Source organism: Typopeltis vanoorti, chromosome 22, assembly GCF_054136105.1.
Source record: "Typopeltis vanoorti isolate ZY-2024b chromosome 22, IOZ_Tvanoo_1.0, whole genome shotgun sequence".
NCBI lineage: Eukaryota > Metazoa > Arthropoda > Arachnida > Uropygi > Thelyphonidae > Typopeltis > Typopeltis vanoorti.
Genome location: NC_143570.1, coordinates 95,573,689 through 95,590,641, shown reverse-complemented (window position 1 = coordinate 95,590,641; position 16,953 = coordinate 95,573,689). Strand labels below are relative to the sequence as shown.

Below are 16,953 nucleotides of genomic sequence, written 5' to 3'. Positions count from 1 at the left end.
TTTTCGAGGTTATTTGGGAGATAAGTGCATGTGGTACTCCTGTCTTCTCTACAGATAAATCGCTAACTGTACAATGAAGCAGGATGTACACTTACATTAAATGCTCTAAAATGCAAGAAAATAATTATTACGTTTCAATGACCACTTAAATATGTTGTCTGTATCATGAGTAACGTTCCGCATTGTTACTGAAGATTTTTAAACAATACTTTGCAAGAAAAATGACTTTTCGATGAATTATGAAAGAATTCATCGAAAAATATTCGATGAATTGTTTTTTCGATGAATTGCATTTTCGACGAATTGTCGTTCGATGAATTGTTATTCGAGGAATTGGTCATTCAATGAATTGCATTTTCGACGAATTGCCATTCATTAAATTGTTGTTCGGTGAATTGTTTATTTGGCGAATTGCTTTTTCGATGAATTGCTGTTCGATGAATTGTCTTTCGATTAACTGTTTTTCGATGAATTTGCCTGTAACCCCCATATATTGCTGACAGTTTTCCCATTCAGTAACTGATACCATGAGACCAAAGATAGTATTCTCCTAAGCTGATCATAATTTCTAGCTTTTCCAATAGTTCAGCATGTAACCTGTTCTAATCGGAGCATCAATGCTATTACTTCCCAAGAAAGCACAGCTTGATCACTGTCACCAACTGGTAATAAAATAGCCATATTCTTAACAGAGACCCCCTCTGATGCTATGAGCAATAAATATATTAATCTTTTTTTAATACTTCAATATTAAAAAAAGATTATAATCTTTTTATACTTTAATTTATAGTATAACTAAGTTTTTTCTTAGTTATACTATAAATTAAAGATATGAAAGAAATTATATTCTTGGTTTAATCCGTTATCCAACTGTAAGCAAACAGTTTTCATGTGAAGGATCTTCATGACTGGACTTACTTGTATATAGAAGCTAATGTGTTAATATCAATTGCCTTAATATCCTATAATGCAAGGCCCACATTATTTCAGGTGTGTATAATGTTATGCATTATCGGAAGAGCAAATACTCAGACTAGTTTCAACCTTTACTGAGGTCTCATGCTAAGGCAATGGATGTGAGGTGATTAGTCTCATATTCAAGTAGTGCAGTTGTTAAGATACTTCATTCACAAACTTTGTTTCATTGCACTTGAATAAAGAGTTAAACCAAGAATATAATTTCTTGGCATCTTTAATTTATAGTGCAACGAAGTGAAAAAAATGAACAACAATTACTGTAATCCAGAGTAATTTAATAATAAAGTGATACACATTTTTACTGCTTGTATATGGAAAATATATGATTTCTATATCACTTCAACCTTTGTATCCCTTTTGGGTCTGGCTCCCACTGCTTACATTTGATAATGTTTGTCTTTGGTTTACTTTCTTCCTGGGAAGTAGAGGCTCTGCTTGAAGACAGGTTTCTCAGGCAAAAATGAGTTTTCTTGTCCTGAAGTCAGCAGTGTGCAGTTCTTATGGTCATTGCACTGGCCCTTGCATTCTCTGCAGCAGAATACTGTGTGCCTGTCTGGTAAAGATGTGTGCACACTAACATTATAGACACCCAATTAAACTCTACCATGCGCATAATTAGTGGGACACTAAGAATCACCCCCTCTCCCCTGTCTACTTGTCCTATCTATCATTGCTCCACCATATATACGGAGAAGACGAGCATCTATTAAAGTATTTAACAAAGTAATGAGTAACCTGCTCCGGCTCCAGACTCTTATAAATCCACCTAGTCTTTGTCTAAAATCAAGAAACCCTTTCTGGTTCATGGGCAAACTCTCTTCAGCTGCCTTACCATCAACATCTGACACGTGGAGAGAACACTGGTCCAAAATGGTTTTCTTGTTGAAGATCTCTGTGCTCTGCAGCTCGGTTTTACCCTTCCTAAGAAGATTTGGTCATCTATCAACAGGATCAGAACTAACCAGGGCAGATGTGACTACCTATGATCACTCATATTGTAAATGACTGCCCAAGGTGCCAATTTCATGGTGGCCTCCAGGACATCCACGTGGTGGAAGAAGCCCTGGATTGGCTTTCTGGTCTGGACATTGATGTGTAGCTACTTTTATCATAAGAATAAATAAAGTGATCTTGTAGATAACTCGGAGTTTTTGGAGAGATACACTTGAACATAATAAAAGTAGAAACCACTTTCGGTAGTGGCCCTTCCCATAATGCATAGTATTATGCACACATCCCGAAAGGATGTGTGCATAATGAATATAATTTCTTGGCATCTTTAATTTACTGTTTTTCACATAGCTTACACAGTAGTGATCATGTGGGAAAAAAATCTAGTGATGAATCTAGAACATTTTAAATCCAGATTAAATCTAACTTAATGATTTAAATGATGACTGTACCTGTTATTTAAATAAACACTGCTTGAGTCATTCTCATCCTCTTTAAAGTTGTATTCTATGAAAACTAATTTTTTTCCTTTTAAAAACAGGCAGATTGAATATTTAGAAACTAGCTGTCTTTGTGCTAATCAAAATACATCTTGGCTCTACATGTACAAACATCAAGCCATTATTTAATTTGCCATCATCCTACTTGATTTGTCAATCTCTGACATTCCTCTATAATGACATGTCACTAAAAAATTTTATGCTGTGTGGTTCTTTCTTATTAATAGTTTTTCATGATTTATAAATCTTTAGTAAAGCATATCTCTCATTTTTAATATTTAAATATAATTTGTTAGCTATTCATATAGAACTCAATAGAATGATATAATATGATATTTTGTTTTGTAGGTGGACTAAAAGTTTGGGAATGTTCATTAGATTTAGCAGATTATATCTTTTACCATGGTGTTATTTCTCCTGGATCAATTGTGTTGGAGGTAAAATATATGTTAATGATATTCTGCTTTGATTTTTTTTTAAGATCTCACATATGAATAATTATGAATCAACGCAATCATAGCATATTAGCAGATACATTCAACAATAAAAAAAAACTGAATTGAGGTTTTTGTGGTGTGAGTCATCCATTATGGCCTATCTGGTATAAATCAGGAATCATAAACATTAAGGAAAAAATTGTTTAATTGACTGGTTTGTTACAATTACATCTTGAGAATAAAATAACAAATTAAAAAAAAAGCTTGTATTAACAGAGAGATTTTTAACATAACAGCTGTTATACCTAGAATAAAGTTAAAACTAGATAGTGAACAGTGCATCAAACTGTGGGTATCATAGCCAGACTCACAGCTGTGCAGGGCTTTAGTGTACCCTAACCATAGTTTAAAATAAGACCTCGGGTTTTTCTTACTCTGGGTTTGACAACCAAGCATTTGATAGCTCCTTTGAATCAACGCATGTATTTGTTGAATTAATTGCATGGTATTCTTGTGCACTGCCAAAGTATCTGATTTTTTTTGTTGTTGGTATGAAATGCTAATCCTGATATGTGTGTCTGTTCTTTGTTATGTTCATTCATGCAGATCTCTATCCAGGTTGTCTTATCTATTTCAATGGAGACATTTAACTTTGGTGTGAATGCATCTTTTGAGTTGTACTATTTAAGCACTTCAGATGTTTTATCCATGATATCTTTTTATGTAAGGCAAAGAAACTGTACCTTTTAGGTATTTTGCTGTCATGTATATTTGTTGGAACATGTGCTGGTCTTTGTAAAATGCTATTGATGGTTTTAGGATTGTACCCATATTTTAGCAGTACCTCATCATCAAATTCTTGATATATATACCCTCAAGGAGTGTACAGGATATGATAGTACTACATGAAAAATTTACATCATTACCAACTTCCTATCTACAATTTTCCTTCAAATTAGTCTGTTAAATGTCAAGACTCCAATAATATCAGGTCTTATATTTCTGTCTTCTAAGGCACTTTTTACTGTATTAAACCACCTATATCTTGTTCTTCCTCTGGGTCTTTTTCCTACCAATCTGGCTGAGAACACTTGTTTTGCCAATCTTCCCCCCATTCTGCTTTGCTAATGCATTCCTGGTATGATATTGCCATTGATGCCATCTGTTCACGCCTCTAATCTTTCTCAGGACTCTCATATCTGTGGTCTCTAGTCTTTGGTCAAGTGTTTTACTTCTAACCCAGCTCTCAGATCCATAAGTTAAAATTGGTTTAAACACTGTCTTGTATGCAGCTAATTTGTGTTTTGGCTAATTTCTCTCTTATTCCATATAAATTTATTCAGTTGACTTCCTGCCACACCAGCTTTGTTGATTCCATTGTCTATTTCCATATTTAACTACCATCTTCACTAAAAATCATGCCTAACTAGCTGAAATCTTTTACTTATTCTCCATTCACAATGCAGTTGATATTTTCAATGTTTCTGCCTATTTTCATTGTCTTTGTCTTTTTAATGCTGACCTTCATACCATAACTATTACAACAGGTATTCAATTTAGTCAGGGAATTTTGCAGACTTGTAGTGGATTTATTTAGAAGTATAACATCATTCGCATAAAGCAAAGAGCTGAGATTAACATCTCCAATTTTGATATCGGGTTTAATAATACTTTCTTTCATAATGTAATCCATATAGATAATGAATAAGAGAGGGGATAATGTATATCCTTGTCTGACACCAGATTTCACATTAAACCATCTTCCTGTACTTACTTCAATTGTAACTGCTGACTTAACTCAAATAAAGACTAGGTACTGCTTGATATAATGCCCCATTAACACCACATAACTATATAGTGTTTGGAATAGCTTCTCTCTTGGCACCTTGTCATATGCATTTTCCAGATCTACGAAACTTAAATACAGATGTTGGTTATATTCCCATGATTTCTCAACTATCTATCGTAAAGTGAAAATTTGATCCTGACAGTCTCTATATGGCCTGAATCCAGCTTGTTCTTCACCAAGCTTCTCTTCCATAATCCTTCTCAACCGTTTCTCAAGTATACTAGCATATATCTTAGCAGGAAACGAACACTCAGTAATGAAATGCCTCTGTAATTCTCACATTCAGTTTTTATTTCCCTTTTTATATATGGGTACTATGAGAGCTCTACTCCAATCATCTGGAATTCGTCCCTCTGTCCAGGCTTTCTGAACTATGCAGTGCAGCCACTGTACAACATTTATACCTCCATACGTGAGCATTTATAGTCGAATATCATCTACTCCTGCTGCCTTTCCACATTTCAGGCTTTTGATGGCTTTTTTCTACTTCAAGTATGGATATGTATTCCTGACTGCATGTCTGGTCAATGTTTTTTACCGCTGTGCTGTCATCACTGCTTGTTTCATTTAGCAGTTTTTCAAAGTAATTACTCCATACCTCAAGGATATCGTTTTCTCCTGTTTTCATGTCACCTTTATCATCTCTAACTCCTTTTACAGCACTCTTTCCTCCATTCCTAAGCTTCTTCAACCTCCAGAATATTTTGCCACCTTCTTGATATTTATTTTCTATATTCTTGCCAAAGTCCTCTCATGACTTTTGTTTAGCTAGTTTTACACACTGTTTAGCTTTCTTACATTTGTCTCTGTATTCTCTAAGAGCAAAAGCTGACTTATTTACCAGGAACTTTTTGATATGCTTTCTTCTTTCCCTTCACTGACTCATTAACTTCCTGTGTTCACCATGGAGTTCTGATTTTTCTATCCTTGGAGACAACCTCACCACATGCCTCCCTGGCTGAATCAATCAGTGTTTTCTTTGGGACTTGCCATTGAATCTCCAAGGTTTGGTTCCTGCTCTCAAATTCTTTCATTTTTTTCATGAATAATATTTGTGTATTTTAGTTTACAGTTCACATCTGAGAGCTGCTCAACTTCTATTCTCTTTAAAACTCTTTTACATATTCTTCTTTTCAATATGAAATTCAATTTTATCCTGCTTAAAACTAAATGGTGATAACTTCCAATTTGAAATCCTCTGTATACTCTGGTGTACTGCACCAGTGGGAAAACATCACTATCAACAATAACATAGCCAGTGAGACTTTTCTTATTCCTAGCCTCTTCTCTCCATGTGAATTTGTGCACATTTTTATGTTGGACACATTGTGTTAGTAATAACCAGTCCATTTTCTGAGCAGAAATCCAACAGGTATTTGCCATTATTATTAGCTTTGCTCTTTTCTCCAAATTTTCCCAAAATATTTTTGTATGTCTCACAATCATTTCCTACTCAGCTATTTAGATCCCCAACAAGGAACAACTTTTTATTTTTCATTGTGTCAGTTGCTTTCTCTAAAGCCTCAAAAAATTCCTCCACTTCTAACTTAGTAGAACCTTCTATAGGACCATAGGCACAAATAAGTCTCATTGTCCAGTTTCCAATTCTCATATTTGCCCACATCACTCTACTTGAGACTGCCTCTCATTCAAGAAGATTAGCCTCATATTTAGTGTTGAATACTATTGCTACTTCTTCTTTTCCTTGATTGTCAATGTCTGAATATAACATTTTGTATTTATTGCTCAGAAAGATCTCACCAGTTTTTGTCTTTTTTTGTTTCAATCACCCTATTATGTCTATTCTGACTTATCCAATTCCTCAGCTAGCTCCATTTCTTTGCCATTCAGGCTTCTTATGTTGATAGTACTGATCTTGAACTCTGGTAATGTTGAGTTGGGATAAGTTTAGGATTAGTTCCAGTAGTTGACTTTTTGCTGTTTGCCCTGGTTCCCTGGGCAAACAATAAGTCTCGTTGTTTGTCCAGGGAACAATGGGCTATGCCCCAGCCGGTATGAAATTCTGTCATGTTGTACCATCATTTGAAATTTTGGTTTAAGCCAGTAGGAATACAATTTGGTCAGCTAAATCCCAAATTGCCAGCCCATCCTCATCCGTTCAGTATCCAGGTAGATACCTAACAGGGTGCACCACGAGAAGGTGAGGATTGGACATTAGGTCAGAAGCTTGGTCCGTTCTCCACATTCCTTTGAAGCTATATGGAGGTCTCCTCTCTGTTATATAGCTTTGACCCTTAAGCACCCCTTAGGAGTACCTTCTTGAGATAATTCATTTGATGTTCCCTTTGGTTGTTATCACTGCATATCATATATGCTCTTTCTTTGAATGTGCTTTAATGATATCTCACTTCTGGGCCTGATGATGGTGTGATTTTCATGCAAGTAGTTTATTTGCTGTTTATGCATGCTAGGCCATAATGGATAACTCAAACCAGGAACCTTACTTCGGTGATACACATTCACAGTGACATTGTTGACAAATTTGAAAAATTACTTATTAACTAGAAAAAATTTCTAAACAGACCTAAGTTTCTTGAAATGTGCAAAGATAATGATATTATTCCCAAGTTTTTAAAGATAAAATAATCAATTTAGAACCAAGAAATCCAACTAGATTTACAAATAAAATCACTAACACTACTGTAAGAAACAATCTATAATATGAGGAAAGTAATGCTCGAAATAGACAAATTGTAGCATTATCATTGTGATTATCATACACATCTAACACATGGATTATCAGCAGACCTGTGGGACTTAATAGACTATCGTCATTCAAGGCAGAATACATTGTGCTAAAACACATGCACACCTTAGAGAAGAAATTCACAAATCTTATAAATGAAAAAATAAAGTGCACAAAACATGCTTTCCTGGTGGAACAATGAAGCAAATAACTGATGCATTGCAGAAAAGGAAATACCGGGCATCAAAATTAGTGGTAGTTGTGGACACAAATGATTTAGTTGGGGGAGATAAAGAATGTTGATAGAGACTTGAGGAAGTTGTTGCAGCAGGTAAAGAAGAATAGTGTTGTTGGGAAAATCATAGGTGTGTTGCCCAGATATGACAACAGTGAATTGAGAAGGAGAGCAGAGATAATGAATAGTAAGATGGCCGAGTTGTATGAGTCAAATGGAGTGAGTTTGAAGGATTCACTTCAAATTCACTGTTATATGCCAGGGAATGCAGAGAATACTGATTGTGAAATGTTTAGGCAAATTAGTTGGGCATGTAAAAAGAAAGTGATCCTTATGTGGAAGACGTTAATTACAGGAATATAGAATGGAAGGAGGAGATAGTGTATAGGAACAAGGAGAGCAAGTTTGTGGAATTTCTGAGAGATACGTATCTTAAGCAGCATGTGATTGAAGCAACTAGATTCTTTAATGTTTTGGATTTGGTGATAATGTCACAAGATGTAGTTGTTAATGAAGTGTTGCCCCTGCCTCCAGTTGGTGAGAGTGATCATTAGGTACTTGTTTGTGAAGTGATGAAACAGGAAAAGGTTACTACCAAAAATGGATAGATGTGGAAGTATAAAGCAGGTGATTATAGGAAGCTCTGTAGTTAGTTAGTTAGCATCAGTACATTGGGTAGATGAGCTGAGCAGAAAAGATGTTGACAATGCATGGAAACTCACAAGGAAGTATCTGACAAAAGCAATGTATGACTACATAACAAGAGTTAAGCGAGTGAATACAGTAGGAGTGAAATGGATGAACAGTGAAATCAAGCAAGCTGTACTGAAAAAAAGAAAATGTTATGGAAGAGGTACAAGACAGCTGGTGGTGATTGGATCCATGAAGAGTATAAAGTGCAGGCTAGAAAGGTGACAAGCATGGAAGTGAAGGAAGAAAAGGTGCAGTACAAGAGGAGATTGGCTAGTCAGGAAAAGGTTAACTGAAGGGAATTTTTCCATTACATGCAAGCAAGAGGAAGAATAATTATGGCAGATTAACATTGGTGGATAGTCATAGCAGCCAACTAACAGCTATAAAGGATATAGTGGAAATATTGAACGAACACTTTATCAGCATATATCATACTGGTGTAAATGATGCCATGCAATATATAGAAGAGAGGCAAGTATTAGAATTGGAAGTGAAAGAAACAGAGGTGTATCGGATGTTGGTTGGGTTAGATGTTAACAAGGCTGGGGAAATGGATGACATATCACCATATTCTTAAGGAATGTGCACGAGGGTTGGCTATGCCTTTGCTTGGTTATTTAATGAAAGTCTTGTTGTGGGTAGGGTTCCTAAGGAATGGAAAGAAGGCAAATTAGAGCCACTCAACAAGCATGGGTCTAATACAGAAAGCTCCAACTATAGGCTAGTCTGTATAATTGCAGTTGTAATCAAGGTGTTGACTACCACCACCACAGTTAGAATGCAGAAATGACCACAATAGAATACAGGTTGGGTTGATAGACATAGCATTCTTTATGGTTAGCATGGATTTGTAAAGGGTAGGTCCTGTTTTAGTAATTTACTTGCATTTTACAATAAGGTAACAAGTGTGTTAGATAAGAGAGAATCATATACAGTGATTCTCTTAGTGATCATTATACAGTGATGATCTTCTTAGACTTTGCAAAAGTGTTTGATAGATTACCACATGATAAGTTGGTGTACAAGCTACAGAGGATGGGAATAGATAGTATATTGGTTAGATGGATCAGAGATTGCTCCCTGAATGATACCAGCAGGTTGTGTATGTGGAGCATTGTCTCAAAAAATGAGAATAACCAGTGATATGCCCCAGATTTCTGTTCTTGGATCCCTGCTGTTTAACTTGTTTGTAAATGATGTATCAAGTGGACTGACTGGGGATCTTCAGTTGTTTGCCGATGATGCAAAGTTGGGAAGAATTATAAGTAGCACTGCTGATGTTAATTTCTTCAGGAAGATTTGAATAGACTTTTTACTTGGACAAAAGAGGGGGGTTATAGTTTTAATATCAATAAGTTCAAGATGTTGCATTTTGGAGTGCAGAAATATAAGGCTGTGTTTGTTATGATGATAGTGGCATACTGCAGGAAGTGGATGAGATTAGAGATTTGGGAGTGATGGTTGACAGTAGACTGAAGTTTAGAGGGCATATTTCTAGTGTTGCAAAGGCTGCACATTGTAGTGCTGCTATGATAAGAAGTACTCTAATATGTAGGGGTAAGGAAGTTGTTGTACTACTGTATAAGGCACTGGTCAGGCTGCACTTGGACTATTGTGCTCAGATCTGGTCACCTGGCTTTCAATGTGATGTGATGTGAACACAAGATGTAGATGGATTGATACCGTAAAAAGTGTCTTAAAATACAGAAATATAAGATCTGATAATAATCCAGTCAGATTGATTTGGAGGAAAATTATTGATTGGAAATTGATAATGGTGTAACTTTTTCATCTAGTGCTATCATAAGATTCTATACTCCCCCCCCCCCCCCCCCCCCCCCCCCTGAGAGTACATATCAGTAATTTGATGATGATGATAAACACTTGAAATGAAGACCAAAGAACATGAGGGTATAGCAGTTTTCAGATGTATTGAGTGACTTCAAAGGATATTGGAATGGTTTGATGTAGGTGAGCTGCACCTGCTGAAAACCATTTTGAATAAACTTGGTGTTGGACATTTGGAATGACCACTGTTTGATGAGAGAGATAAAGTGGGGGAAGAACAAGTGAAGCAAGTTGTAGAAGAACATGTAGAGGATGGATACAAGGGTGAGGAACTGGGAAACAAAAGAGGAAAGAGTAGGATGGGTGATTTTGTATACCGATGCAAGGAAATGTTAGAAACAGAAAGGAAACTGAATTTGTGCATAAATTAAATCAGTATTCATGTTAAAACATTATTTTCTTGACCACGAAAACTATGGAAATGACTTCTATTTGGATTTATTGATCAAGTAATTTTTAGAACAACTATGTTATACCAACTAGTTTCACCAACCAGTTATGTACCCTGAAGATGCTGTTGGCATCTTCAGGGTACATAACTGATATAAGGCACTTAAAGCTAAAAACTGTTACAGACTATAAATCAACCGATTCCAATTATATTTGACAAAACATAATGCGTACAATACATGCATAGCGCGTGTATAATCTCACTTGTTGTTATTTAGGAACATTCTATAATTGGCACTATAATTCAGTTCTTGTATGTTTAGAGATCTAACGAGGGTCTTCCAGATCTCGGGCAAGATAAATCCTTCGTTCCTGTTAAGATTTTGTACAGAACGAGCAACTGTTGCTGCTTCTTTAATAATTTGGGAGCGGAAATCCTCTTCCATGTAAGGAATGGAGATCCCACTCTATGATATGGTTAGTTCTTGAGAAATGAAAGGATAAACCCGATTTTTCTTCTCTATTGTTATTAATGTCTCCAATGTGCTCCCTTTGTCTAATCTCAAGGCTTCTTGAAGTTTGGCCAATGTAATTAAACCGCACGAGCAGGGTATGTTGTAAACTTCAGAATATTTGAAGAAAGGATGGCTATCTTTTGGAGATCTTAAGAGTTGCCTAATCGTTTCTGTAGGTTTAAAAGTCACTCTTGTTCTATGGGGTTTGAGGAGTCTTGCACCCTTATTAGAAACTGTCCCCACATATGGAATGACGATTGTAGAAATATACTGTGTGTTGTCTTTGTGGGGGGGTCAGAGAAAAGTATCTTGTGGACGAGTCTCCGAGGGTAGCCATTCATGGTGAGGTTGTTAGATATCAGTGATAATTCATCTTGGAGATCTTGTTGATCTATTGTAATGCAGAAAGCTCGCTTTTTTAGCATGTGTACAATGCTAAGTTTCTGAGAAATGTGGTGGGACGAGCTAAAGTGCAAATAACGTCCTGTATTTGTGGGTTTTCGGTAAACTAAGAGGCTGAGATGACCATTCGTTTGCTTCTTGATTAGGGTGTCCAGAAATGATAATTTGTTATCTTTTTCAAGATCTAGAGTGAATTTGATTGTATGGCGTAAAGAGTTGATCTTGTTTAGAAAATCAAACAGGTCCTTTTTTGTGTGGTTCCAAAAATGAAAATATCGTCTACGTATCTCCACCATACTGTGGGTTTAGGGTCTACTTGAGATAAAATTTTACTTTCAAGATCTTCCATATAAAGATAAGCACAAGATGGTGAGAGAGGGCTACCCTTTGCAAGGCCAGTCAGTTGCTGATATATGGTTTTATTCCATAAGAAAAAGTTAGATGTTAAACAATGATGGAACAGGGAAGTGATATCTTGCAAAAACAAACTTCCTAAAATGTTGATAACTTCTTCCACAGGAATGTTAGTGAACAGAGATGTAACGTCCAGGCTAGTGAGTAGGTCCATATTGGAGATGTTGTTCAATTTCTCTATGAAATGTCATACATACGAAATGCGAATTTCGTATGTAAAAAATAGCCATCCTTTCTTCAAATATTTTGGAGTTTGCAACATACCCTGCTCGTGCGGTTTAAATTACATCGGCCAAACTTCAAGAAGCCTTAAGGTTAGACAAAGGGAACACGTTGGCGATGTTAATAACAATAGAGAAGAAAAATCAGGTTTATCCTTTCATTTCTCAAGAACTAACCATATCATAGAGTGGATAAAAGCTCCATTCCTTACGTGGAAGAGGATTTCCACTCCCAAATTATGAAAGAAACCGCAACAGTTGCTCGTTCTGTACGAAATCTTAACAGGAACCAGGGATTTATCTTGCTTAAGATCTGGAAGACCCTCATTAGATCTCTAAACATACAAGAACTGAATTATAGTGCCAATTATACAACGTTCCTAAATAATAACAAGTGAGATCATACACGCGCTATGCATGTATTGTATGCATTTATGTTTTGTCAAATGTAATTGGAATCGGTTGATTTATAGTCTGTAACAGTTTTTAGCTTTAAGTGCCTTATATCAGTTATGTACCCTGAAGATGCCAACAGCCTCAGTTGGTGAAACTAGTTGGTATAACATAGTTGTTCTAAAAAATACTTGATCAATAAATCCAAATAGAAGTCATTTTCATGAAATCAGTATTTTAATGGATAATTGGCATACATGAAACCTGGTTAAATGAGAATGATGTACAGGGAAGAATAAAAATAAGGGTTTACAGAATCTTTAAGAAGGATAGTAAGAAGACAAGAAGCCTATTAATGGTTTCAGAGGAGTGCTTCCTGCTAAGAATAAAGTTTAAAAAATGTAGTACACGTAATGGCTTTGAGGCTGTGAGAGTGAAATAAATAAATACTATACTCAATAAGATGTTGCTACACACACATTTAGGAATGTAGGACACTGATAATGAAATGCTTAGATAAATTGGTGTGGCATGTAAAAAGAATGAACCATAATTGGAAATTTTCATAATAGAATTGTGGAATGAAGAGTAGTGTACGGAATCAAAGAGTGAATTTGTAAGTTCTTAAAGTTAACTATCTTAGGCAGTCATTGATGGAAGTACCACAAGTTTTAGAGCATTGGATTTAGTTACATCATCACAGGATTTATTTGTGAATGAGACAGCAACACTGTTGCAAGTTTATAAGTGATCATGAGGTACTAACTTGGGAGGTAGTCAGAGGATGGTTGTTGCCATCCAGGCTTCAATTCATTTCTGAATTCATTGGGGTTCTTTTCAAAAATTCACTATCATCGGCTTTATAATTATATAATAGTTTAGTTAACTGATCATAAAATTTCTTTTTGTATCTGCATACACGAATAAACTTTTCAAACATTTGGTCTCAGTTCTTGTCATTTTTAAAATTCCTCAGTCAAAATACTTTCAAAGGTTTTCTCTCGCTAGCTAATCTTAGCTTCTGAAATTCTGGGTAAAATGTGTAGCTTTGCCTTAAAGTTTAGACACTAAAATTTAAAGCATTTATTCTTCAGACTATCTGCCCATTTGCTTAAGTGATGCTGCAGCTTCAAAAAATGCTCTAAACACTCGGACTTGGTTATAATGAGCACCATGAGACTGACAAAATTTCCTGCTTTTAACCATTAACTCAGTATATCAGTAGTGAGTTAAATCTATTGCCTGTTTTTTTTTCTTCAATAATTTGATAAAAATAGATTTAGAAAAAACAAAACCAGTATTAAACAGAAAAAAAAAAAATATAATTACATACCTAGATATTATTGTATGAATATGCTCTTACACTGGTATCCAAAACCTAAGGATGAACACTATTTCTGAAGATTACAACCTCAAATTCAGATGAATGAGCTTGTGGCAATTTGTATAACTAATGATTTTGGATAATAAGCAGGTATATACATTAAAATTTTGAAATCATGCACAAAGGGATCACGTAGTGGCACTCAACAGGATAAAAGACTGCGCTAAGTGGATTGTGTTTGAAGGAAGCTCTTTTCATGAAGGAATAAAAATGCAAACTTGGATGTCTTGTAAAGTCTCCAAGACATCATCTAGATCAGCGCTTCTCAAACTGTGGGCTGCGGCCCCCTTGGGGGCCATAGGTTTTGTTGAGGGGGTCCATGAAATAATGAAAACAAATTTAAAATGTTTTAAGACTAAGTAGATTTTTTTTATTTTAAAAGAAATGTATTTAACTTTTATTTATTATTTCTTTTTTGTTATTTTTTATATTTTAATGGAAAAAAGTCACACGTTTGGTGTTGGTTCACAAACTTTGCTTCCTGCGTATTTTGGCACTTAATGAATATTAGTAAATATTGCTTATTCATATGTTTCATTTCAAAGCAGTGGTTAATTGTATTTACTTCGAATGTTCTCCAGGGAGGTTCCAAATCTTCCTGTCCTTTTCATCACGCGTTGCAAGTAATCAGGGACGTAATCGTAATCAGGGACGTTTGATATTGACTTTATATACATATCAAAACTCGTTTTATATTATCACTGTCATCCGAGCTAGTTTTCTGTTACCAATAAAAGTTTCGCATATACTTCACACAAGAAAAAAAAAAAAAGCTTAAACAAGTTCATGTGGAGAGATAGTAACTTGCTTGCAATGATAAACAAAACGCCCTTCCTAACAGCCACTATACTGCAGAGGCAATAAAAACAAGTACTTTTATTATGCCAGTGAATAAGGTATGAGGAGTCTGTGTAATATATTTCTCAACAAATAGTGCAATTAGAGACAACTGGGATAAAAACACACTAATTAATGAATCACATGTCCCCTCATACAGAAACTATGCTGTATAGACTGAAACAAAACCATATGTTGCATGGGCAAACACAGTATCTAACTAAAAACTATTGTTATTAATTAGATGTGTGTGAGTTCGATTTCCCAAGGTAGCAATAAAATTCAACTGAATGTGTTAAAATTCGTAAAAGTGTTAAAACTAAGTAATATATGTATAATGAATGTTATGGCAGTTTCACATATGGAATTCGGTTGAAGAGAATTAGTATTTCAACTCAATTGTCAGCTATGCTTTTATCTTTCAGTTGCGCGATCTTTTGTTAATACCGCACCAATCATATGCATGTTTTAATAACCTGCCTTTGCTGTGTGTTTTGCGTTAAGCTTAATTACCGTAAAGGGAGAAAAGTCACAAAAGGGAAAAATGTTCCTGGTCCGGGGATTCCCTTAGTCAGGTAATATTCACTAATTTCATGTTATCAGTCTGTGGTGTGCCAGTATCGGTAAGTGGTGATATTATTTGATCTATTCTATGTTAAAAAATTTAACCCTGAGATGGATAAGTGGCTGATAAAAAAAAATATAAAAAAATTCCCGCGAACAATCAGAAGAAGCAGAAACAGACTCAAAAAAAAGGACAGTATTTCATATTTTACCAGAACAGCCCGCATCGTCTTCAGAACCAAATGGTAAGAGGCAAAAAATGTAATATATGCATTTGATTTTTGCAATATTTGCTGTGTATGTTTTGTATTGAATATAAATACAATAAATATTATAATAATATATCTATTACGATTTTTTTTCAAGGGGGGCCGTGAAATATTTTAATTTTTGCAAAGGGGACCCTGACATCCAGAAGTTTGGGAAGCACTGATCTAGATGATTTCACACGGGGAAGAATTATTGGAAAGTTTGAAGGCTGCAGAATTACTGTTATTGCCATAGGGCTTGGAATCTCACATGGCTCTGGGCAGGGTTTCAAACTAATGGAATGTGTCCTTGCTCTACAATGGAGCATGAAGATAGTGTTTTGGTTGTGACAGCAAAACATAATCAATGCACAGGTACATGGATATTTCTACAAACTGTGGCAAGACGTCTGCAACAAGCAGTCTGATACACTCAAAGGCCTGTAGTTCTACGTTGATTTTATCTACAGCTCATCGTAGAATTTTTAGTAGTGCTGTATGCATAAATATTGGACAAAACACCAATGATAGTCATTTTAGTCTTTACTCCGATTCTAGACAACACTTGATTCTGTGTGAAAGTGACACTGCTTACTATCACAAGAATGTTTTTAAAATGTATAGATACGGCAGTGCTGCAGTCATGGTGTGGGGAGGCATTATGCTTAGCAGACACATCAAGCTACAAGTCTTGAAAAAAAGGACTATAATCGGTGAATGAGATTGCAATGAAGTACTTCAACATCATATTTGATTGTTCCTTGATTCTGTAGGTGAAGAACTCATTTTTATGGATGATAATGCCACACCACATCATACATGAGCATTGAAGATACTTCTGGAGACCGAAGATGTTAATTGAATCTAATGGCCAACACACTTCCTAGATCTCCACCCTCATAGAACACATTTTGGATGCAATAGAGACATGTTACTGCTCAAAATCCCCTCCAGAAAACAAACAAGGCCTTATCCTTGCTCTGAAGGAAGAGTGGGCCAGTTTGCCTCAAGAACTCCTGAATCACTTGGTGCTAAGTATAGTGCAACATTATGTCGCAGTTCAGGGTGGACATATTCCATACTGAAATGTCTCTCTGCATAGTTTTCTGTAAACACTGTACATTAATTACATCCTTAGGAAATTTGTAAGCAGTGCCACGGTTGGCTGGATTAATTTAAAAACCGACATAACAATGTTATGTCAGGTTTTTAAAAAGACTACCTGAAATTTTAATTATTACTTACTATTATTTTTAATTATGAAGAAATAAATTGTTTGGTATTAAGTGTGTGGTTTTAAAATTATTGGCAAATAAGCTGTGTTTAATATTAATCATACATGTTATAAATTTCATACAAATTAAATTACAATACGTTTTTGGCAAAA

The 16,953-nt window shown here is 35.4% G+C and overlaps 1 protein-coding gene across 1 annotated transcript in view; it reads left to right on the top strand.

Annotated features, from left to right (window-relative positions):
- LOC150094575 (histidine protein methyltransferase 1 homolog) overlaps positions 1–16,953 on the top strand; it is a 165,194-nt gene that overhangs the window by 69,278 nt on the left and 78,963 nt on the right. The window contains exon 3 of the mRNA XM_090412128.1: positions 2,778–2,866. Coding sequence (XP_090268254.1) covers positions 2,778–2,866 — 89 coding nt within the window. The remainder of the gene's footprint in view (positions 1–2,777; positions 2,867–16,953) is intronic.